The sequence below is a fragment of the Danio rerio genome, chromosome 6 (genome assembly GCF_052040795.2).
Source record: "Danio rerio strain M-AB ecotype USA chromosome 6, GRCz13ab, whole genome shotgun sequence".
Classification (NCBI taxonomy): domain Eukaryota; kingdom Metazoa; phylum Chordata; class Actinopteri; order Cypriniformes; family Danionidae; genus Danio; species Danio rerio.
The window spans coordinates 43,070,988-43,096,650 of record NC_141026.1 but is presented as its reverse complement, the minus strand read 5'-3'; the positions used below and the strand labels follow the sequence as shown (position 1 = coordinate 43,096,650).

The window sequence follows — 25,663 nt, the reverse complement described above, 5'->3', positions numbered from 1 at the left end:
TATTGTCAACAGCTAATACATAACGAATGCAGAAAAGCAAGTCACCACAGTGCATTTATCAGTATCACACCTTTTTCACTTGCATGTACATGACATTATTAAAGAAATAGGTTTCTAATTTGGTTTAATTGAAGCCAAATTCAAAGCCATGCATGATTACATCATCCTTAATTGCGTAGTAGATTTTAAACTGTAAAATGTTACGAAAGTTAATGCTGATCAAAGTAAGTTGAACTATATCATCAAAACACGAGGGCAAATTTGCTCATGTGATTGTTGCTTTAAAGGACTGTGCTCACCTTGGTATACCTATAGGCAGAGGTCATTACGGAGTCCTTAATTGGGTCCACCAAGTTTTCACCATTTTCGTCCTTCTCCATGACTGTGGTGGCTGGTCAAACTGAAGAGAAGCCCAAATACCAGACGCTCTGGGCACCTGTCAGATTCTGTAGTGTTAGTTTAACTGCTGCATCAATGTACTGCAACATTATTTGGAAAGATGTTAAACAACTACAACATCTTTTAAAGGTATAATGGGTTATATGCACAGCTAGTGTTTTTCAGCCAATGATGTACTTCCAGTGAAAAATTTGTGTGACTATTTTCAATTTCATGAGGTTCTTTTTACAGCAGCGGTGTTGTAATGCTTTAATCTATTTACCTGATTATATTTGAAATGCATCCATTTGGTTATAAAACCGTAAAAAGAGAGGCTGACAAATTTAAAGTCTATGTGCATATACCCCATTCACTCCAAAAAAACAATAAACGGTTTATTTATTCATCCTCAGGCCATTCAATATGAAGGGGACTTTTTCACCAGTAGAACATTAAAATATATTTTTAGTATTTAGTGATATTTCTATTAGGGATGCTCCGCTCAATTGGTTGGAGACCAGAATCGGCCGATAATTACATTTCAAGACTTGTTTTTTTTTTCTTTGTAAAGTTGCTTCTGAACGCTGCATGTATGCAAAATCCTTAATTTATTATCTTAGGTAAGGAGTTATACTCATACTTGAAGGGTAATTGTACTTATGCAATGGTTAAGTTATACAAAGCTTAAAGAATTTGAATTTGTAATCTGTACAAGTTGATCATCATTCTGATTCTGATATCATGATTTTTTTTTTTACCTCTCAAATTATCATAAGCTGCTAACATGCATTTTATTTATCACCAGGGACAACAGTTCCAGATAGGCCTGTGCAATTAATCAAAATTGAATCGCAATTTGAAAAGTTACGATTAGCTAAAATCGCAAGAGGCAGTGATAGGGAATATATGCATTCATTTAATTTCCCCCACCCAGAGAAAATGTGCGACTGCCATCTGTGTATGAAAGTCTTACTAGCCAATCGAGAGAGTATGCTTTCATTCTGCCCAATCAGAACCTTTCAATCCGTCTCTTATCTGCCGTGTTAGTATGCTGAGTGTTCTGTATTTTTAGAATTATAAAATTTTATATATTTTTTAAACATTTGTTTTAGATACATTATTTCCCTAATCTGAGTTGAACTTGTTTACAAAAAGGTAAGGTAATTTTATTTGTGCTTACTGTTTGCTCTAGAGCAGAGTTGACCAAAGTTGGGCCCGCGGGCCAAAGTTGGCCCATTGTAACCTTTGATTTGGCCTATCATCCCATCTGAGAGGAGAGCAAGTATGATGAAGAGGGTTGGTGTGAACGTCTTACGGTTTTAGAGAGCGTCATTTTTAATTTGATGTAACCTTTTTTTTGGTTTGTTATATTGCTGAGCAAAAAAAAAATCAAACAGAAGTGAAATGTTTCAATTAAATGCAAATTAAACAGAATTAAAAAAAAAAAATGTAAATACTGTCACTCAACGGATAAAGGACTATGCAGAAGACATAGGCAGGAAAATCTAGGCATAAACTAGTGTAAATTTGTTATACATTGTTTTGTTTTTACTGTAATAAATTTATTTTTTTTAAATGCTGTATTAGTTAATTGAAAGCAATGGTTTCTAGTCAGTTTTAAGCATTATTAAATGAAATAGAAAATTACCCGTGGTAAATAACCCTATGGGCAGCACAGTGGCACAGTGGGTAGCACAATCGTCTACCCACACAGCAAGGTCACTGGTTTGAGCCGAGGCTGGGTCAGTTGGAATTTCTGTGTGGAGTTTGCATGTTCTCCTTGTGTTTGCATGGGTTTCATCTGGGTGCTCCGGTTTCCCCAACATGTCCAAAGACTTATGGTACAGGTGAATTGGGTAAACATATGCTGGATAAGTTGGCGGTTCATTACACTGTGGCGACTCCAAATTAATAAAGGGAATAAGTCAAAAAGAAAATTCATGAAATTACCCCACCTATATTTGCCTTCGACCCATTCGCCTCAATCAACTTTGATTTTTGGCCGTTCATAAGAATAATGTTTAGGCACCCCTGCTCTAGAAAAAAATGAGTTTAATTACTGAATATTTAAAAACTAATTTGAATAAATGTTGGAGTAAGTTAATAACTATCGAGTTCTTTATCTAACACACTGCATTTTAGCAGTAAGGAGCTTTGATGCAGATTGAGCTTAAGCTTGACTACAAAATTAAAATCTCAAATTAAATCACAATATATCAAAACAATTGCAATTGGATATTTTCCTCAAAATCGCACAGCCCTAGATACAGGTACATTACAATTTAAAAAATAAAACTTACAATAATAAGAAAAAAACAGTTCAACAACAAATAAATCTCCTACATTTTAATGACATTAAAAGCAAATTAACATTTCTGACTGAACTATTCTCTTTATAACAACTATCTAGATTAAAACCAGTGAGTAACTGAGTGCGATTATACAAACAAGCATCTTAGCAAGTATAAAAACTCCTCAGTCAGCGAAGACTTCAAATAAAATTGAACTTGAATCCATTAAGACGGATATAAGGTGTAGCGATTTAATATGATGTAAATGTCTGGCTCGTGTGTAATATGAGAAGCTGTTGTATTAGCAAATGACGAGGCAGACTGCAAACAAAGTGCAAAAAGCCTAACCAGCCAGATGCTAAAGCACGAATCTAAACTTTCAATCTATGAATAACTAAAATATTCTAAAAAATAAGTGTTGGTCAGCACATTTATCAACTCACCTGATATTTGAAACGGTGTCACAGCACCTTCTCTGTGCCCGCCGGGTTACCTCAGTTAGCTAGCTTCTGGCTACCTGTCCTATACCAAACTACAAGAAATGCCGGAGTCAGTCCAGAATTCAGAAAGGACGCGGATGAAGTTTCCTGCATAAAAATAAAGTTTCTCTATCGACGGTGTTGAAGGGGGTTCAGATATCGCTTGTCACTCCAGGTGGAATCGTTAATTGACAGAGAGGAGCATCTCATTAGCAAACTGGCTAAACTTATCAAGCCGACGCCGAGGATTTATTTAGGTTCTTACAGACGAACGACTATTTGTCCAGACTTTAATTGTAGCTTTGGTTTATTTCTCCTTTGGGTTTTTTCGTGGGAGCGATAAACATGGAAAAACGCCGTGTTTGTTTGTTTATTTATAGGCTAGTGAGCCAGGTTAGCGGGCTAGGAAACTTATCCCCACTCATAAATCTGAACAGCGCAGGTCTAAAGCGCGCTAGTAAATTAAAGCTCACGTATATTAGGAATAAATCGGGCGGAAATTTTGGTTCGACGACTTAAATAAAGCTTGTATTCCGGCTTCCACCATCAATGTACCTCGGGGTACTTTCTCAGAGCTCTCTCTTTCGTCTCTGTTCAGTCGCAGAGCGGCGAATTTCTTCAGATCTCTGACTGGTTCTGAGAAAGGCCCCAATCAAGGATTATATAGCTTCTAATCACGCCTTCTCCAAAGTTCTACGAAACTAGGTCTTATTTTTGATGAAGATTTCAAATGTTACAATACAGAACGTGAAACTATGAGGTTAGAAGTGTGTATTTTATACAACGCTGTTTACAAGAGGCGTTAAAGAATTTAGAACACGAATATGTTTCAGGCATTCAACGCGGCCACCCTTTATAAATTGTAGTCACGTGACAGGATCTAACACACTCAGTTAAGTTTTTTTTATTCAGGTTGAGTTTGTTTTTGTTGGTTGGTTTACAGGATTTTGAGCAAAACTAAGAGCTTTTTATGAAGAGATTATATTTAGTTAAAAGCGTTTTATACATGTTCAAAGGCATGACGTAATCCAACTCAATAGTTTGTTATTACTAAAGTTATAACTAATCTAATTAATAAACAGATAAATTACAATTAGAAACTGGATTTAAAAATTTAATAAGTAATATTTTCATTTGTGGTCATCAATAACGTGGGATCCAAAAATTCGAGACCTTTTTATTGATTTAGTTTTAAATTTATTTAATTTATTAATTTAGTTAACTTGTTTAACAGTTTTGGAAATATTAGAATGTCTCAGTCAGACTGAAATCAAGATGGAAAAATTAAATAGCTAAGCCCTACACAAACATTTTACTTTTAGCCCATAGCCGTTTGTCTATGTAGTAGAAATACGTAATATGTACTTATGTAAAATATCAATTGCTCTTAATAAAGTCTGCATCGATAATAGGAATAATAGTAATGCTATTAATATTAATAACACATTATTTTGAAATAAAAATATTACATTTTAAAAAGTAAAATTGTATTTTTACATTATACAACAGAATTTTTAAACATACGTTTAATAATTTAACCTACATTTTTAAACTGTTATTTTTAATGAGGCCTTTGAAAAAACTTTTATTTTGACATTGTTTACCGGAAGAATGTTCTTTTAACTCAGAAGAGCGGCAGTTATGTTTTGTTGTTGATACTAGTTGTCAGAATGATGACACCTATTTACCGAGCTACAACGTGTCTTAGCCGTTAAGTGAAAACTTAAATGACTTTATCTTTACTTTAAGTATAGTTCAGGTTACGTTACCTGCAGGAAGATTGCGCGGCGATGGACTAAAAGTCATGTGTCTAAAGTAACGTTACAGCGTTTAAAATGCAAACAACAAGACCACACGCTGGGAAACAGCTGTCGTGTGCTGTTGAAAAGAACCGGGCACGGAAGACAGTAACACGCAAAAACACTTACCGGGTCGGATATACTTGGAACCGAGGTGGTAGACTTAAAGAGCTGAGGATACGGTGGGAAATCACGAGTTTTATCTTTAATTTACAAACTAAGATGTAATGTGACAAGAACTGAAATTTGTTTTTATTGTTTTAGGCACCTTGCTCGAAAGTTCCTTTTCTTGTGGATTAGGAGGACATTTGGACGAAAAACAACATCACAAGCCAGGTCTGACGAGTTTAATTAATACTTTATAAGTACAAAAAGCACTACTGCAGTGGTAAAGTAACGTTACTAATGTGATTTATGAGTCTCTTTATTAATTTTATCACAGGCTGTCCGTGGAGTCTTAAAATGTCTTAAATTACAGAAACTAAATCTTAGGCCTAAAGTTTTAAATTCATTGAAATATTGTCTGACTGGTCAGGGTTATTTTAAATGGGTCTTAATTGTCCTTTGTTTATGCACAATGGACACAATAGATATAAATAAAACTTTTAACAAAACTCTATTTCTAGCTAATATTATGTTGCGCATACATTTAGTTTAGCAAAGTTTTAATTTATGTTATGTTGAAAAAAAATAAAGGTCTGCTTGTTTTGAGACAAGCAGACCCTTTAAAATGATAAGTAATTATTTTAAGTATTTTTTTATAATTAAAATATGTTGCTAAGAAATAACTAATTAGAATTAGTTTTTCTGATAGGACAAGTATTTATTTTTATTGCTGGGCCATTATAAAACAGCTTTAGCATTTAGCCTTATGTAAGTCTAAAGTTTCATTCTAGATGGTCCTAAATTTGACTTGGTTAAACCTGCAGAAACCCTGTATTAAATTTGTACTTTCTTTCAGATCTTATTATTGTAAGGTCATCCTGAAGAAGGTCTTCAGGTCTTGGAAAGATGAATGGTGGCATTCAAGAAAGGAATGGACTCTTAATATAAGGGCCGACTGCCATTATGCGTAAGTTGAGTTTGCTACTGCCACAAAGGTTGATGAGAAAATCAGTAATATTGTAAAATATTATTACAGTTTAAAATGTAGCTCAAACATATTATTGTTTTTATCCTGTTATGCCAAACCTGAAAATTTAGCAACCATTTCTTCAGTCTTTAGCATGACTTCAGAAGTCAGTCAATAAGCTGTTTCGGTGTTCAGAAACAGCTGCTTGATGTTTTGTGTAAACCATAAATAGACAAAGGATGATAACCATTTTCAAGGTATATTGTGGTTTAGAAAAGTCAAGGTTTCAAAACTACCAAATTGTTTTGTTATACCATTCCTACGGTGTTTGTAAGATTTTTTTTGTTTGTTTGTTTTTTTTGTACAACAGTTTCTTCAGCAGAAAAGATATCCAAAAAGGCTGTTTTAATATGTAAAGAAATCTGTGTGTTTGAAATGAATTAAGCCAGCAAAAGTCAACGATTTATTTATTAGTTGTTAAGTTATTAACCCTAACGTGTTTACTGCCCCAAAATATTATAAACGTTTCTCAAAATGAAATGTATTTTACGTCCAAAGTGGAAAAAAGTTTTTCCCCAAACATTTAAAAAGAATATATTTTAGAGCTGTAATCCAAATACAGAGAAATCATGAAATGATTATAGAAGGTTATCATACCGTCAGAATTCTATACCGGCCCATGCCTAACCATGATACATTTTCTGCTCATTGTAGGTATACAGTGTACAGCAAAACATTTCAAGCCTTGCAGGAATATGTTGCTGTCCAGAGGGAAGAAAAGAAGAAACTACAGCTTGCGATCACTTTTGGTATAAAGACTGTTATTGTGCCATTTTAGTTTATAAAGTTGAACATCTCTGTAAGTGAATATTTGTTCTGCAGAGACGGAGCACAAGCTGCGCTGTGTGTGGAATAGCTGGGAGCTTTACCTGGACATGTGTCGCATGAAACGCAGGATGCAAGAGGCAGCAGTACAGCACAAGAATCTCACTGTGCAAAAGTAAGCGTACACTTTAACCTTTACATTTTAGCACAGTATATAATATAAATATATAAATATGCATTTGCTATAACGCCTATTCATAGTATTTAGTAAGTAAAATACTAATGTGATTTTTTTTACTTATGGATTGCATGGTTTATTAAAGATGGGTTTGGACTGTATGGAACTTGGCACTACAGCACAGAAAATTGGAGTACCACCAACAAGATCTTGGCTTGCAACATTGGGCACACAGTGTACAGAGCAGAGTGAGTATGAGCAAGTTTGAAGGCAACAGACTGTGATGTCTAGTTTCAGTAATCTCCAATATAACCGTCATTCACACTCAGGCATGGCTGCACTGGAGGGACCGGATGAAACATGCCTGTGCTCTAAAAGAGAAAGAGTCCAAAGCTCATCATCACTATTGTCTTCAACTGTTAAAGCAAACGCTGCATGGTTGGATCAGACATACAGAAAACAGACAGGCTAAGAACAAGAAAATAGGTGATGTTTGATTTTTTTTATTTGATATAAGCTACTGTTTAAAAGTTATTTTTGAAAGGAAATTTCACTCAAAAATTTAAATTCGATCATTTAGTCACTCTCTTTTTACGTGTTTCAAACCTCTTTGTATTTTTTTCTCTTCTGTTAAACACAAAAGAAGATATTTTGAAGAAAGCTGAAAACCTGTAACCACTGTAACCTGTAACCATATTAATCAAAGAATTGTAAAAAAAAAAAGTAAAGGTTTATACTTTTAAAATTGTATTATTTTTGAATGTCTCTAATGCTCACCAGACCTACAAAAATCTTACTATCTTACTGACTTGCTGACTGATATTTATTTTATACAGAAGTTTATGTTGTTTTAAAGGGTCCCTATGATGAAAATGAACTTTTGAAAGTTGTTTCGGCAGAACTGTGTGTATGTATTGTGTGTCGTCAACAGTCATATTGGGGTGATATAAACACAATAAGTCTTTTTTTTATTTTGACATTAGAATAGGATCCAAATCCCTCTCATTTTAGGCCCACCACAATGCGACATTCCGCCCACCGAATTGACAAAATGATATTCGTGACAAACATATCTCATAATAAAAAAAATAAATAAATAATAATAATCTGATGGGTATTTTGAGCTGAAACTTTACAGACACATTCTGGAGACACCAAAGTCTTATTTTACATCTTGTAAAAGGGGTAAAATTGGTGCCCTTTAAAACTTTAGTAGCAGTGGCAAACTGACAAGTCAAAAATATGTATTTTTATTATTAACATTTTGCAACTATGCATGGATTTGTCTTCTGTGTTGCAGCTGTTGCTCAGGATGTGCGGCGTCTCTCTGTGCTGGAGAGGTTTTGGTGGCAGTGGTTTGAAGTCCTGCAATTCAGACGTGTTGAGAAAGACAGAGGACAGAGAGCAGACAAACTGGCCCAGCACGGCTCCCAGCGGCTGGTCTTCTCCCACTGGAGACACTGTATCTTTGCTTACACCGTTAAACACAGACTTTGTATATACTTGAAATCTTCAAGAAGAAATGTAATATGAAAACAATGAAAGCATGAGTTGTTTTTCTAAGCTTTCATATAGATGTCAGTATATGCTCACAGAAGGCTAAGAGGGAAAAGAGTGCCATGCATCACAGACAACGTTATCTTCTGGTAAGTAAATACATTTAAGTTTTTCTAACAAGTTTTGGAATTAATACATTTGTAAAAAATTTTTTGCAGTGCAGCAATTCCTATTCATTAGCTGCTACCATAACTAGAACTGTATGAACCCTTTTCACAAAACTATTATGCCACGTTTATCGGTAATCAGCATCTTAAATCCTTTAAAGTTTTTAATATCTTTATTTTGTTTTAATAATAACTATGACGACTTCTGCTACTGAGAAACTGGGAAGTGTGAAAAGGGTCCATTAGGAAATTGTAGTACTGTTTGTGTTTTTAAAGAAGTGTGGTTATGATTATTATAGTAAATGCCAGCCTGCATTATGAAGCAGTATGACAGTCTATAAGTGTACAGGGAAAATAACAGGAAGTGAACGGAAGTCTTTGCACGTTCGATTTACAAATGCTAGTTAAAAAAGTGGATTTCTTTCGTGTTTTTATGTTGGTCTTTTATTTCTTCACAGCATTTGGGACTCAAAGGCTTTGCGCTAAATGTCACTCAAAGTAAGACTTATCATCTCAACAAGAACATTAGTGTTCAGCATCATCATCAGAATGTAAGCAAAACTAATACACAACTTAAACACAACACATGACCAAATTGTGCTTGAACCATGAGTTATTATAGTAAAATAAAATGATGCATATATTTTATATAAGATAGATAGATGGATGGATGGATAGATCGATATTTTAAAAAGACAAAGCAACAATATTGGTAGAAAGATAGAAAAAAAGGAAAAATGAAAATGACTAATTCTATTACTTAAAATAGTAGTTAAATATAACTTAAGCTAGTGGGTAACTAATTTTCCAAATCTGCATTGTGCTATGTATTTCAGTAGTGGAAACATCCTCATGTTAATAATAATTATTAATAATAGTAATGTTCTTGTGGTTGTGCTGAGTTGAATAGTCGGCTGGATATTGACATTTTTCAGTTGCTGGCAATGTGCTGGAATGTCTGGCAGTTGCGTTTGGATCAGGAAGAGAACAGACGTCTGCAGCCCCAGATGAGTGTTGCACAAAACCATCACAAGTTAGTCACATAAATAAGTTTAATATGTGCACTGTTGGCAATTTATCTCTATATAATAACCATATATTGTGTATTTATTTGTGTATTAGGTCATTGATAAACATAAGTTAGTCTGTGAGACTTTTAAATGCTTTTTTTTTTATCAACAGATTTTCTGTGCTGAGATTTAACCTTCATCATTGGAAAAAACGTCTTGCAGAGCACAAAAAATGTCAGGTAGCCAGCACAATTTCTGACGTTCTTATTGTCTTATTTCATATGTTGCTTGCATTTAGTGACTGCACTATATCAAAATATATATTATATTATTTATTTATTATCAAATAATATTTTATCCCCAAAAATTTCAATGTTATAATTTTAAAGAATTAATTAAAAAAAATATCAAAAAGTAAATATAAAATAAATTAGACTTGTAGCATTAACTCTGATTTGAAGTGCTTCATTTTATTCTTACTATAGATACAAGCGTAAATGCTAAATGAGTAAATGTTATCACACAATCGATGTATCTATTTACATATGCATAGAAACTGGAACTACGTGCTGATGCCTGCTTTGCCCAGCGTATATTCCCACAATGTGTAAACACTTGGATGGAGTTTACAGCACAACGCACAGAGAAACGAGAGCAGAAAGAGCGAGCTGAACAGCAGTATAGGTCAGTTTCAGTGATGCTATGTGCAGGTAGATAATCATGTGTGATGGGTTGTACTGAAAATGTGCATGTTTTTGTTTTCTATATAGGCAGCAGACCTGTAGTTGGGTATTTTATACTTGGTGGAGAAACCTGGAGGCAAGGAGGGATCGGAGACTTGCTGAAAGAACTGTAAGTTCACATTCATTATTATACATTCCTTTTCAAATTTTGTTTGTTTGTTTGTTGTTTTGTTAAGAAATTAACCTTTTGGGTAGCAAGGATGAATGTAACTCTGAAACATGAGCAGTAAAGATGTTTATCATGTTATATTGTTTAAAATGCATGCTGTTCTTTATTCACAAATATAATAAGCACTACAACCATTTTCAAAAATATAATAAAACCGCATGTTAAAGCAATTCTGAAGCATCAAGTGGCTTAGAAAACTGAATTTAGCTTTCACAGGACAAAAAGTCATTTGAATAAAATAACAGAATAATATAGAACACTAATATATATTTAACTGTAATAATATTTCACAATGCTACTGTATTTTTGATTAAGCAAAAAGTAATAACTGTAGCCTTGGTAAGCATATTAAAGTATACTATTGCTAATGAATAAGTTCTCTGTATATGTATAGTGTACATATAGTTAAGGTCAGAAATATTGAACTATTACCCCCCCCTGTATATTTTATTCCCCAGTTTTTGTTTAACGGAGAGATTTTTTCAACACATTTCTAAACACAACAGTTTTAATAACTCATTTATAACAACTGATTTATTTTCTCTTTGTCATGATGACAGTAAATAATATTTGACTAGATATTTTTCAAGATACTAGTAATTATCTTAAAGTGAAATTTAAAGGCTTAGATTGAATAATTAGGCAAGTTATGGTAATTAGGCAAGTCATTTTAATACAGTGGTTTGTTCTGTAGACTATCGAAAAATATTGCTTAAGGGGGCTAATAATATTGACTTTAAAATGGGTTTGAAAGTTAAAAACTACTTTTATTTTAGCTGAAATAAAACAAATAAACTTTCTCCAGAAGAAAAAATATTGTGAAATGTTTCTTTTTCCGTTAAACTTCATTTAGGAAATATTTGAATAAAAAATAAATAATAATTCACAGGAGGGCGAATAGTTTTGACTTCAACTGTACATGTTTCTCAGAATATTTATACATCATCTTTCTCACTAAGTAATCAATGTATTTCTCATAGGCGGTGTTGCATGCTGAGCATGTGTGTTATGTTCGTGTCTGGTCTAAGTGGTACAGTGCTGCTGTTCAGCGCAGAGAGGAGAGAATGAAACAGGCTGTAGCCGACTCACTGTACAAACACACTCTGCTACAGAAGAACCTGAACCACTGGAGAAATCGTTTCATAAACACACAGACCAGGTATGGATCTTACCTCATGAAGAGCATCTAAATAGCATTTTGCATTACGTTTCAGCTTTTTTTGTGTGTGTTTTGTTTTATTGGTTAGTCAGAAGCGTTTTAAGCAGGCAGAGGGTCATCATGAACAGAGATGTCTGAAAAGAGCCATGACAGACTGGCATCAGGTATACACTGTTCACTCGGGAACAAACAGACATTGGTTGTTAAATCATCAGTTCAGTTCATTAACATTTCATATGTTTATATAAAAAAAGTAAAAATGGTGCACATGTTATTATTGGTTTAAAATGATATGAGGGTAAGATATGTAACTACCGGATTGTTTAACAGTATGTTGATCACAGAAGACTGAAGAAAGAGAAGATTGCAGAAATGGAGAAACATTACCACAACAAATTGCTCAAACATGCTCTTGATGCTTGGAAGGTATTTAATCATTTGCTGTTATTTGTTGTAATATTCTATTGTATTTTATTTTCTGAATATACAAAACTTATAGTTTAGAAAATAAACTTTCATTGTTTTATGCATGCATGCAGTCATACCATTTGCAGACACAGGCAATCAGCCAACTGGTGGAGTACAGTTACCAGGAGCATGAGCAGCATCTGGTCAGGTATTAATAAGATTTATTTTTACACATTTTATTATAATTTTTTTTATTAAGTATATTTAATTCTTTGTTTATGCAGGAGAATGTTCTCTTTATGGAGGATAAACGTGTCACAGTGGGTGGAAGAGAGAGAAATGGAAAACAGAGCAACATGTTTGTCTCAAAAGCACCTTGTATCCCAGGTGATCATACTTTTAAAATGAGTTCTACATTAAGATTGGGCAATATGACAAATCTCAAATCACATAAGTAATTTCATATCCTGGTAATGATATATATCATGATATAGTACCAAAAATTCAATCAATTAGTAATTTATTTATATATATATTAGTGCTGTCAATCGATTAAAAAAAATTAACTAATTAATCGCACCTTTTTAAAAAACTAATAGCGATTAATCACATTTAAAATTCTAAAACTTGTAATTTTGGCTATTTAAATGTAAAATGAATGTAAACGCAAGACGAAAAAATATTTAAATTCAAAATATAATTGTTTAATAGAATTTTTGTTTAACTTGTAACACAGATTTCTTCATGTAAACAACATACCCACAATAAACCATCAAAATCCTGGCTTGACAGCCATATTTATTACAGAAATTAAAACACAGGCATGTTAATGACATTTCAATTTCAAAACAATCAATGCCAATAAAGAAAACATTGATTTCCATGTTGGATTCTAAGTGGACTGCAAAAAAATGCACTCATTGTAAAGTTTTATTGCTGTGAGTTGAGAACATTAGTTATAGAGTAGAAACAATTTTACTTAATCCTCCTTTACAATTATCCAGTTGCTAAGCCTAGGAGTATCCCGCAAGTGCACAGAGACTCCCAAATGCCCGCAAATGAATGATAATTTCTCGCAAACCAGTTGTTAAATACTGACACAACGGGCCTGACACAGACACACAAACAGACACACACACACAACGCGCTGCAGACGTTTTGGCCGCAACGGCCTTCCATACTGGAGCGACTCCCCTCAGATTCAACACGCATGATCACGTTCATCAAATTTGCTTAAACTAAGCGTCCTAAAGTATTACTGTATTTCACAAGGATTCTGACACAACAACGCGAAGCATACGCTTTCATTGCGTTTAATGAGGAAACACGCTAAACTTGGAAGGCTCATGCTGAAAGGCAGAGTAATGCCCTGTCTTTGACAGCTCGCGACTTCACTAGAGACGTTCTGAGTACATTCACATAAGACACCAATACTCCGATTTTAATATGATTAAGATAATACTCTTATTAAAATTCTACCGTGAAGCCTTAAAAGGAACCTTACCTTAAAGGAACACAGAGTCACGAAATGCGGAGGATTTCTTTCTGTTCGCCATGCGGTATCAACTTACAACAGATGTCGAAAGTTAAAAATGAAACACCCGAAATTGCATGAAACTTTGGAGAGCCTGGTGATGCGACTAATTGTTTTATACTGAAACTTGCCTTTAAAAAGTGCTTCATTGGTCTTATCCACATTTTTTGCATGTTGAACACACGTCCACCACAACAGGACTGCCACTGCGTTAATTGCGTTAATTTTTTTTAACGCGTTAATTATTTAAAATTAATCGCATGCGTTAACGCGTTAATTTTGACAGCGCTAATATATATATATATATATATATATATATATATATATATATATATATATATATATATATATATATATATATATATATATATATATATATATGAGCAATATCACACTCGTAGCAGTGCGATATGGCTGTATATCGGCACTGGTGGTAGGCGTGCGTTGGCTGCTTAATGCGCACAAGAGAGCAATAGGCAAATATCTTTACATATGAACAAAAATTTAATATTAAGGATATATATATATATATATATATATATATATATATATATATATATATATATATGAGCAATATCACACTCGTAGCAGTGCGATATGGCTGTATATCGGCACTGGTGGTAGGCGTGCGTTGGCTGCTTAATGCGCACAAGAGAGCAATAGGCAAATATCTTTACATATGAACAAAAATTTAATATTAAGGATATATATATATATATATATATATATATATATATATATATATATATATATATATATATATATATATATATATATATATATATATATATATATATATATATATATATGTTTATAGGATATATTAAGAATTGATATAGGACATAAATATAAAGGATTAAAATATTACAAAACATACTATTTTCCAGCCTACATAAATATGAAAAATCACTGCTTTTATGCCTTCTTCATCTCGGGAGGCTTTTTCAGTTTATTCATAACAATTTGCTTTTGTATAATGTTATTATTATTAGTAGCAGTATTATTTATAATATCCATATTTATATTTGTTTTATTAAAAACAAGCTTAGATTTGTCCACCTGTCAGGTTTTAGACCATATGGGGCACAGCATGTGTTTTAGTATATAACTCAGTTTTTGAACATACTTTGTTATTATTGTTCATTTATTCGTTTGCTGAAAATTAGAACTGAATTTAGAAATAGTTTTGAAACGAATATTTGCGCTTAACAAAAGCAATTAATTATTTATAGACTAATTGATGTCTGTGCGTAAAGGTTTCCCTATCCAAGAGCGAAAGTGAAAGTGATCCATTTTCTCTCATTCTCACGCAGTAGATGCTCTGCTCAACAGTTTTCTGTAAAAAAAAAAAACTGTTAACTTTTTGCTAGTGAAATGCTCATTTTTTCCACTTAGACTTACTTTGCGTTCTGTAAATAGCAAATGCGCTTATGGCGCGACGCAGTTGGCTCTTAAAGGGAATGGGAGATGAGAATCTAATTGGTTTATTCTCAAAACACACCTATAACTCATTGAGAAAATAAACTCAACCCTTTTAGACCATGCGCCATGGCGCAAAGCGGATTTTCCCGTCCGTAAATTAACAAAATTATATATATAATGCCCACATTTCTTTTTTTAACATTTTAACGTATGTAAACAGAAATCTACTGATTCATCTGATCATATTAACTTCTCACTTTCTGAACTTCAGGATAAAGATTTTATTAAATATGTAGAATTTTAAAATAAATAATAATGAAATGTGTGACACGTTTTCACTATGCTGTTATTCACATTTCTGTCTGCTTTCCCATAATGGCGTGTAATATTGCGCTCGTATAAATTATGAAAGAAATTTTTTTAAACACTATTTTGTGATGCCACGATATAAAGAGCATAATATGAAATGATGTAATTTTTTTTTCCATACAATATATATTGTCTTATTGCACAGCCTTGTTATACATTATATGTTATTAGATCTTTGTAGTTTATTTACTTTTTCATTTTCATTAATTGCTAGGTGTTTCTTGCATGGCGACAGAGAACTGTATCTGCACACCTTCACCGTCACAAAAAGAACGAAGCCCTCAAACAAGCCCAAACACAACTGGAGAAATGTAATTTGGTTTTCTGAATATCAGTGCCTTTAGTCTGTGTAATGATGAAATGATTAAGGGTTGGTTTTCTGATTTTAGTACGCATACAAGTGGCTTTGAGAAAATGGAAAGAGCGAAGCATTGAAGTGAAGGATGAGAGATTGGCAAGCGAGAGGGCCGACAGACATTACAGCAGAACACTGAGGGAGAAAACTCTCAGCAATTGGACCAGCTTTATTCACCATCGTAAAATATATCAGGTGCCAGTCTCTATTATCATTTAACTACTCATTTTTTTTAATTAGTCTTTATATATAACAATCATACAATAACTTTAATTACTAGGGATGCTCTGATCAGGATTTTTGCAGCCGATACCGAGTACCGATTCCTTGTAATCGTGATCGACCATTAACAAGTACCGATTCTGATGCTTCAAGCTTTATAATGCAAAAATAACATTTTCATTCACTCTTATCAATATGTTATTTTCACAAATTCGCAGCCATCACAGAGCCGGTATGAATATGTGGAAGACTCGCTGAGTTTCTGACAGAGGTCATATGGTTGGATGAAAAACTAGATAGCAGTTCCAAACACTGGATATAAAATGGTTGCAACAGACACATCACTTATGCGAGTCACGCCAATTAACTGTATAAACAGAGGTTGCACTCAAGCACACTGATCGCTCAGGTCCCCAGCACATCATTCATCTCCTCACGTGTTTTAGCTGCTCCTTGTATACACAGGATGTATGTTTTATGTGCATCTGCCTCTGCTTGTAAACTCACAAACGATCGAATCAATGTGATTATCGGCTGATATTAATCTTCACCCAGTCGATCGGAGAATCCATACTAATTAAAATATAAGTGAGTGAGTGAGTGAGTGAGTGAGTGAGTGAGTGAGTGAGTGAGTATCAGTTTAGTTTATATTTCTATTTTGTATTTAAAGGTGATGAAGAAAAGAAGCTTTGAACTTCACAAATTAAGGACTTGTCAGCACTTTTTTATCTGCTGGAAGACACAGGTGAGCTTTTATTTAGTCTTCAGTCATTTAAGGTTATTATAAAAAACGTAACTTCTGACAGAGAATACCGACACGGTCAATGCAGCATTCCAGCTATCATATGTGCATGCTAAAATCAGTGATATGACATGAAACAATTTCCCTTATCATGTTCAAAAATGGCACATTTTTCATTAAAAGCCCAAGCTTTAATTTTGTGTTATTGTGAAGAGATTATTAGTGTGATTATTACAGTAGAAATTATCTTATTTTAGTCATGTCATGCGTAGCAATTCACTCGGGAAGGCGTTCATGCTGGGAATGGTCAGTGGAAGTAGGACAAAGGCCGCCCAAGAACTCGTTGACTCGATACTATCAAATCCGATACCAACATAAGCATGCGCAAACTCAAAAAAGTAGTGATTAATAGAACTGTTTGGAGAGGAAGGATCCATAGAATGACCGAAAATAGACTTTGATTGAATGGATAATTGATTGAGATTATAGTGTCCCTTATTCTACAGCAGTTCAAAATGCATCATAATCTTATTTTTACAAACAGCAGCACCTTCTGATCGATGTGCACTGTTTCTTTGAAGTTTCTGTATTGTATTTTTTGTTTGAATCTTTCTGATGCACAGCTGCAGAGCAGAAGACGAGAGGCGGAGCAAACTGAGACTGCTCTTTGGCATTGGTCCCTCAACCTACAGGCCAAGGTAATGCCAGATCGTTCACTGCTTATCATTGTTAGTTCAGCTCTCCTGCAACTGCATAAAAAGTTTGGTCCGAATATTTTCAGGTGTTCTGCATGTGGCGGATCTGGATTGCAGAGCGTCAGAGGAAACAGAAGCGTTTGACTGAGGCAGCTCAGTTTTATAGAGATGAACTGTTGCGAGAGGGCGTCACACACATCCTTACACACACGGCACATATGAATGCTTTCTCCACTAATATTGCCCAGCACAGCTATGAACAGGTGCTTTTATCTAGTTGATTATTTTTTATTTCTGCAGTTCAATCTACAGCCCATAGTGTTAATGAATATGTTTTTGTATTAATAAAAAGAAATCTGCATACTGTACAGAGCTGTTGTCAGCTTCAGGAGGTGGTGAGGCGATGCGCTCTTCGATGGAAGCAGCGTGCGCTATGCAAACCTGTCAAGGATAAATCTACACCGTCTAAAGACAGTCAAGCCAAGAAAAGTGTGTCTTTTTTTCTGCCAGGAGACCCCATGCCCACCCTCTGTCCAGGCAGGATCCAATCACCAGAGCAGAGGCAGAAAGATTCTGTCATTCATCAGATGTGAGTGAACATCTACTTTTGTGTTCTTACACTAGTTACTATATAAAATAGTATTTAACTAGCTTATAAATAGTTAGGTGTTAAACCTGTTAGTTGTTAAATGTAGTTTAGGTTTAAAATAGGATTAAAGGGTGTAGAGTGTGATGATACATAAATCCACATTGGGTTTAAACACCCCTACCCTACTAATTAATGCCCGATCACCCCTGAAGGATGTCAAAACAAGATTTATGTAGGGTCAGCCCTTCAAATTATGAGAAATAGTTTGCTCTGACCTGTGTCTTAATCAATAATAATGTCAATCATTAAAATAAAAGATACTATAAATATACATTCGGCCACTCCTATTAGGGGTGTAATGAATCATGGTTGATCCGTACAGTTCACAACCCACAGTTCGGAATGCACGAGACCCACGGATTAATTACTGTTTTGAACTTGTAGATTAATCTAACATTTATAACAATTGCAGAGAGATCGCCTCCCGCATCATCACATCATCATCACTTTTGGCCAGCGGTGAAATTAAAATGGTCGTGCCCAACTGAGTCTGGTTTCTCTCAAGGTTTTTTTTTTTCTTCTCGCCTCGTTGAAGTTTTTTTTTTTTCTCTCCGCTGTCGCCACTAGCTTGCATGGTTTGGGATCGGTAGAGCTACCCATCGATGACTTTGCTCTTCAGTGTTTGGACTCATAGTAATGATTTTAAACCACACTGAACTGAGCTAAACTGAACTGAATTTAAACACTAAAAACTGAACAACTCTGTTCCAATTACTATGACCATTTATGTGAAGCTGCTTTGACACAACCTACATTGTAAAAGCGCTATACAAATAAAGCTGAATTGAATCATTCAAATCGCGTGTATGAAAGCATTTTGGCTTCCCTGTAAAATATAATAATGACGGAAAAAGTTGTGGTGCGACCTAAATGTTTTCTTAGTTTATTAATTAAAAGTGTTTTCCGTCACTGTTTGCTTAGCCTGCATTAACACATTCAGTGTAAAGCTGCGCACAATTAAACATTAAAAGATTGGGATCTCAATTCAAACCCGAGTAACATAAATGATAATGATTTGCATATGTTTATTAATCCTTCGAAGTGCTGCATTCAAATTGCGTTTGATCGAGAGAGATTCAGTTTTTACACTTTTCTTCTGGTATTTACAGCAAATAACACAAAAGTACTGGGGTACAAGTTTATAGTTCAGATATAAACACTGATGTTTGTGGTAAAGATTAAAATCACAGTTTAATGGAACTTGACGCTGGTGAATGTTGTAGCAATTACATTGTTTAACCAACAGGTGGACCACCAAAACTGTCACTGAATAGGTTTTAAACAATGATGCACCAATAATGAAACATAAAGTTTTATGTGTGAATTGTTGAATCATTAATTGAAAATAAATATGATATGTTGTACAGATGGTAGATTTCTATATTTAGCTGTATCAGCAACAGTAGCAAAGATCATTTATCATATTGAATATTTTCCTTTTTTCAGTCGTTTCTTTCTTGATTTTTATTTTTTATTAAACTTGCAGTTTTTAAGTCCTTTTTGTTTAAAACAATGGTAATTTGGTAATATTTTGTAAAAATGGAAAGCAAATAATATTTGTCTCTTTCTTTTTTTTGCTGATCCGAAAAATGGTCCTATCCCTGACTCAAAAACCGTAGTGTGATCCAAAACATGAGATTTGTGATCTGTTACTAACCCCTACAATGGTTCATACCATTGTAAATGCATAATCGCACCAAGCAGTCCATGAGAAAATACATCAGCAGTCTAAAATGGCCAAATCTAGAGCACCAATAGACAACATGTTTACAAGACACTGTTCTTGTATAATAAAAGTGTTCTTTGTATCTAAATATAACCTAAAATTAGACACATAGTTTGTATATTAATAGACACCTGCTCACACATGGAAGTAAACAGTAAAATAATAAGTGCAATCTTTCATAGTTATCCATTTATTGATGCAGGAATGCAAACTTGTCGTTGTTTGTTTGATATCAAAAGTAAGTGACTTGGAGAATCGCACATCTGCTGAAATAGCCAATCAGGTGTTACTGTAGGCCAGAGTACAGTCATTATCACTCAAAACACAAAAACCTAAGTAAGTTTGATTAATAAATTAGATATATTTGAGGTAAATGTATACATTTGGTTGACTGGAGCATGTTTTACACAAACCAACATTATCGAAAAATTTGACTCCCCAATCATCAATGTATAGTTCGCAGCCTGTCTATAAGTATTAATAAGTTAAAAGTGAGAGTTAGTCTTTAAACTCGATTGTTACCAATTAATTTATATTTTAGTAAAATGGTTGACATTTATTTAGCCACAATACAAAGCTTCTTATATTTTGGCCATAAAGATTATTTAAATTATAATTAAAAATAAAACTGATGTGCCTGGAGTAAATCTGATCCCCCTTTTGTTTCAACAGGTGGTCAGTTCGAGCATCTAGACCACAACCAAGGAGACCAGGTGACCTTCTGGAGTCCCCAGCCAAACATCTGTCACGTGACCTTAAGATCAGCAGGTCTGGTACACTCACAAAACTTATGTCATATTCCAATACTTTGTTTCTCCAGTTGTGCACATACTAACTGTAAACATACATATTATAACTTACTATACGTGGTGATCTAGGGGTCAGAGGGTGTTTATTTCAGAGACTGCATTTCCGTCAGTCCCTTCTACCTTTCCTTCACCACTGCCCTCAGTGCCTTTGACCCACAACCCTCTGAATTCACCTGCAATGGTGCTACAGCCTAAAACGCTCCTCCTCAAACCTGACTCTCCAGGATGTATAGCCACTACCAGCCAGGACATACTGCTTCCTCCATCCACATTCACTCTCTCAACAGCGCATAGCAAGGTAATCGTGATGCTGTGAGAAAACATTTATTCTTAAGCTATAGAACATTGATAACTTCTATTTTTTTACATTTTATCTATGCACCTATTATTTTAGATATTAATAATTTAGTTTCATCGTCGATGAAAGTTGATTCCTGAATAAATAATATTGCTCACCAGTATTTTGTGTTAAAGGGATAGTTAACCCAAAATTAACATTTCCTCACCATTTATGCATACTTGAGCGGTTTTACAGTTTTATGTTGAACACGAAACATAATCTGAAGAATGTTGGAAAAAACATCCATAGTAGGAAGAAAACATACAGTGGAAATCAATGTTTTTTTCAGTATATATTCCTTTGTCTTCAACAGAAGGAAAATGCTCAAGGGGTAAATGATTCCATTGGATAAAGGATGCCAAAAATGGCATTAATGGGTGAAGGATCTCTAAAGCTTAGTTGCTGATTTATTTTAGAACCATTTCAGAGTTTCCTCTTCTTCTTGCTTTAAAGTGCACCTATTATGGTATAATATGTTTCATGTAGTGAGTTTGTTTAAAAAAAAAAATACATTTTTAAAGATTCAGTAAATTTTTAATCCATGAATTCAATTTTGAATGTGATGATTTGTCAGTAATTAGACTTTTTAACCTACACACATCTGTAATAAATGCCTATTGCCTACCTATAGTAGTATTCATTGGCTGTCCGTGAAACAAAGTCTTCTTTGACCTTTAAACACTGTAGTTGTAGCTGACACCAGAAAGAGTTTAGTTGATGTTGTCAACATGCCGAGAAGATTCTATTTTCACTGACCAATCAAATCTATCTTGCAAGCATATGCAGAGAATAAAACTGTATCTATATGAATGACCGTCATCATTTCTGTTCACATCACTGTGTTTGCAATTGCTGAGAAGTGCTCTAGAGCTGATATAGTAGACCAATTACAACAGACTGCACCTACTGACTAATCAGAGCAGAAATTGTTTTCAGAAAGGAGAGGTTTAGAGATCCTGTAATAATCAAACGATGTGAGAAAAAGATGATACTCTAATTCATGAGAAAATTAAAGAGCTTTTTTACCTAGGATATGAGCCTATTGTAAAAGTCCTCCAAAACAAAATTAGGAAACTTTAGTATCACATAACTTATAGGTAATTATTTTTAAAGGGCACCTAAGTCTCTGATGTTCATAGGAAGTGTCATGGGTATAATTTTTTTTTTATAACTTTTTGAAATCGTCCTTTTTAGGCTTTAATCCAAGGTAGGTTGTTTTGTTGACTGTCATTTTAAATTCAACTGGGATTGGGCTCCCAGCCCTGGATATTGCTACAAATGCCTATGTGTCACCACAGTGGAAGATCTTAAACCGAAATGGCGGATGGCTGCTTCTCACTCAGTGAGCGGGACTTTACCCTTCTGATTACATGCATGTCAATCAAAGTGTTTCTACAGACTGTTTTCATGAAGTGTGATCATGAAAAATAGAACTAAATCATTTGTACCATTAGAGTTGGCTATATTCACACAATGTTGCCCCACAACTGTTTAAAACCCTATAAAAGTGATTTTGCGCAATAGGTCCCCTTTAAAGACCTCGTTCCTTTTGAGCAAATGTATCATTTTTCTTTACTACAGCAAAAATACTTGAGAGATGGTGAGCCACTACTGCATTCCAGTCATTTCACTTCCCGAGTTTTCCCAACACAAGGTAAAAAAGCATATAATACTTGTATAATATGAAGTGAGTTTTTCTTAAGCAAAACTTCCACTTATTATTTGTCTGAGCTTTAGGTTTACATGAGAGAAAACCAGAGGATGAAGAAGAGGATGTGGATGTGGATGTGGAGCAAACTGAAAATCTCACCAAAGAACTACTAGATATTAGACTGGAGATGCAACGATACCAGCAAGACAGAAAACAGCTACAGTATGTAAATCTGGCTTTCAGCTGTAAAAAAAGTGCAACTTTTAGAGATCTATAATGGATTGGTATTATTGTTATCTAGCATTCAGTAAGATTTCAAACCAATCCACTATAAACTAAAGCTTGTAAAAAGAAAATCAAGCCCTGCTCTACTGAGGTTTTGTGGTTTATTGGTTTGTTTTTGTTAAAGTAATCCTGCCACACAAGTTCCAGATTCCCTCAAATTGAAAGCATTACTTGGAAAATGCATTGTTACAATGAAGCTGTTTTTCTTTTTTGGAAAATGTGAATTGACTTTCCAGCTGTAGTTTTTTTGACATGATAATTATAATGAACTGGATTTTTATTTGAAACAAAAACAAAGGAAACTTGGCTTTTGGTGTGAGTAATGAAGTAAAAATGTTTAGATTCTACTTGTTAAATTGCAGAGAAAGTTATGTGTTAAATTTCCATTTTTATGATGTAACAAAAGTGTCATTTCCATTTGAAAACACTGGCCCTAATAATGAGAGATCTTCCCAGATATAATGAATACAGCCTGTGTTTGTGTTTAGGACGTGGCGCAAGCTTCAAAAGGTCTTGGGTAACTGGCTTGAAACGACAGGCACTGAGGGGGAAACTGATGAAAGAGACAGCATCTTAAAGGAGTTAACTGAGGTATGTGTATATCTTTATTTTTCCCTCTTGCACACAAAAAGAAATCAAAATGAAAAACTTGTCTTTGGATATGAATGTGTTAACATTAAAGAGATGGTTCAAGCCAAAAATTTAAATTTACTCACTCTTAAGTGGTTCCAACCTTTTAGGAGTTTCTTTTTCTATTAAACTCAAAAGAAGATATTTTGAAGAATGTTGGAAAATGGTTGCCATTGACATCCCCAGCAGAAAACAAATACTATGGAAATTAATGGCTAAACGTTTCCAAAATCCTTTAATCCTTTAATATTTCTTCTTTTGGGTTTAACAGAAGTAATAACCTCAAAAAGAGGAAGCTAGTATTTTCCTAAATAATGACAAAACTCACCGTTAGAAAATGGATTCCTTCAGAACATGTAGTGTGTCTCTCTGTTCTTCCAATGAAGATCAGCAATTTCGATAATATCATTTAGCACTTTAGTTAGTCATTGATTCTAGAGCATTTGATTTGACAGAAAATCTGATATCTCTTTAATAGATGCTGATCAAATAATCAGATACTTGGTCACAGTAATTTTCATTATGTAAATCCCACATAGTGCATTATGACGTGAAGTGAGTATTGTCAACTATGGTTACCCATACTTGAAACCGGTTGACCCATCCAAGTGCACACACAGTGAGCATACACCCAGAGCAATAGGCATTGCTTCCATTAGGGGTTAGGTGCCTTGCTGAAGGGCACCTCAGAAGGTTATCAATTCCTGCCAGAATCAGAAATCAAACCTGCAACCTTTCGTATTACTAGTCCAACTCCCTAACTATTAGGCCAACTAAATGCGGGATAAATGATTCAAAGAATGTAAAAATGCTTTCCAATGGGATAAATGATTGGAACTAACATATATTTGTGCTATTGTTAGGCACACCACCCACCACAGCACACAAACTGATTTAGTTCATTGACTCAAGTCAGCACAGACCATATAGTGTATTTTGGTAAAATGAAGAAACAGTAAAAAGACTTAGCATTACTGTTACTCTTTCCCTAATAAACCATCATGAATGCAGTTTTACTGAGCTTAATGGCTCTAGCTAAGGTATACACAACCAGTTATTTTAAAAAGGGGGTTGGAGCTTTTTGGTATGTTCCACCCTGTCAGCCTGGTTTAGTGGACATTACACCAACAAATTGAATAAGGCTGTATGTTATAAGGAACTTCAAGGGACCTTTAACAAATAATAGCAAGAGACCACAATCTTGGTTCTTTCAGCACTGAACTGAGGACACTTGTGGTTTAGATTTAACACGTGTAGTTTATGAGGAGTCTTCAGCATAAATCTAAGATGCTCAAAACCAGCTGTGAGGAGTGCCACTTGATAAATGTTACAGATTGCGCAAACCCTTGCTTTCTGTGTACATTTAAGAAATTTTATTATACTGTGTGGATAAATGGATGAATATAAAAAATTGTTTGTGCGTGGAACAACTTAAATCTAATGTCATGACTCTTAAATGGCACGAGGGTGAGTGTTTGAGTTTATTTTAGTATGTGGATATATTTTGGATTGTTATGCTTGTATTGCACCCATATTGAGGTCTAATGTATTTTGTGTGTGTGGTCTGTACTAAATAAAATCTAAGCTCTAGTGTGACAGTAGGTATTAGTTAACTTTTGTCATTTTTGCTTTATTTTTTTGCAGCTAGAGAGTCGGATCTCTTCTCTATCTATGAGAATAAAAAAGCAGAAACCTTCCATGATTCGCCATGCTGCCAGAGTTAACACTATCCAGAGCCAACTACTACCATCTGAGGGCACCACAAACCTACCTACTGAGTATGGAATATAAACCAATATTGTACAACAAATAAACTGAAGTTTATTATTCCACAAACAATTATACCTCCTATCCTGTTTTGGTATCAGTGGGAAAAGCCAAGGTTTTGACTTTATTGCATTTCTTGCTATTTATTGAAAGACGTTGTAAATGTGTAACCTATTTAATTTTTAATAAAGCATTAAATCACGTATGTCGATGTTTTGGATTTGTTTCCTTAACTTGATACCCTAAAAACTGTAGTAACCAGAATATCAAAGATAAAGTTTGGTTCGGTCCG

The 25,663-nt window shown here is 34.3% G+C and overlaps 2 protein-coding genes across 8 annotated transcripts in view; one reads left to right on the top strand and one right to left on the bottom strand.

Annotated features, from left to right (window-relative positions):
• Window positions 1-3,783, bottom strand: part of eif4enif1 (eukaryotic translation initiation factor 4E nuclear import factor 1) — a 29,897-nt gene extending 26,114 nt beyond the window's left edge. For 2 of the 7 annotated variants that reach the window (XM_087255555.1, XM_087255557.1), the window contains exons 1-3: window positions 3,704-3,783; window positions 3,113-3,201; window positions 300-436 (exon numbers count right to left, since the gene is read on the bottom strand). In XM_087255555.1, coding sequence (XP_087111681.1) covers window positions 300-380 — 81 coding nt within the window. In that variant the 5' untranslated portion in view covers window positions 381-436; window positions 3,113-3,201; window positions 3,704-3,783. 7 annotated transcript variants of the gene reach the window in all.
• Window positions 3,784-4,796: 1,013 nt separating this feature from the next.
• Window positions 4,797-25,576, top strand: sfi1 (SFI1 centrin binding protein). The gene is made up of 31 exons (XM_087257711.1): window positions 4,797-5,129; window positions 5,212-5,283; window positions 5,909-6,019; window positions 6,734-6,828; window positions 6,902-7,019; window positions 7,168-7,270; window positions 7,352-7,508; window positions 8,323-8,484; window positions 8,598-8,668; window positions 9,145-9,237; window positions 9,622-9,719; window positions 9,869-9,935; window positions 10,250-10,380; window positions 10,467-10,548; window positions 11,589-11,767; window positions 11,856-11,931; window positions 12,098-12,193; window positions 12,307-12,383; window positions 12,460-12,562; window positions 15,715-15,811; window positions 15,890-16,050; window positions 16,748-16,822; window positions 17,443-17,517; window positions 17,601-17,777; window positions 17,886-18,103; window positions 20,562-20,657; window positions 20,768-20,996; window positions 22,620-22,692; window positions 22,776-22,911; window positions 23,463-23,565; window positions 25,249-25,576. The coding sequence occupies exons 1-31, from the start codon at window positions 4,984-4,986 to the stop codon at window positions 25,393-25,395; spliced, it is 3,624 nt and encodes a 1,207-aa protein (XP_087113837.1). The 5' UTR covers window positions 4,797-4,983; the 3' UTR covers window positions 25,396-25,576.
• The last annotated feature ends 87 nt before the right edge of the window (window positions 25,577-25,663 follow it).

Coding starts and splice junctions, on each gene's coding strand:
- sfi1 (XM_087257711.1), top strand. CDS start 4,984: ATGCAAACAACAAGACCACACGCTGGGAAACAGCTGTCGTGTGCTGTT. Junction 5,130..5,211: donor CTTAAAGAGCTGAGGATACG/GTGGGAAATCAC, acceptor TTATTGTTTTAG/GCACCTTGCTCGAAAGTTCC. Junction 7,020..7,167: donor AAGAATCTCACTGTGCAAAA/GTAAGCGTACAC, acceptor GGTTTATTAAAG/ATGGGTTTGGACTGTATGGA.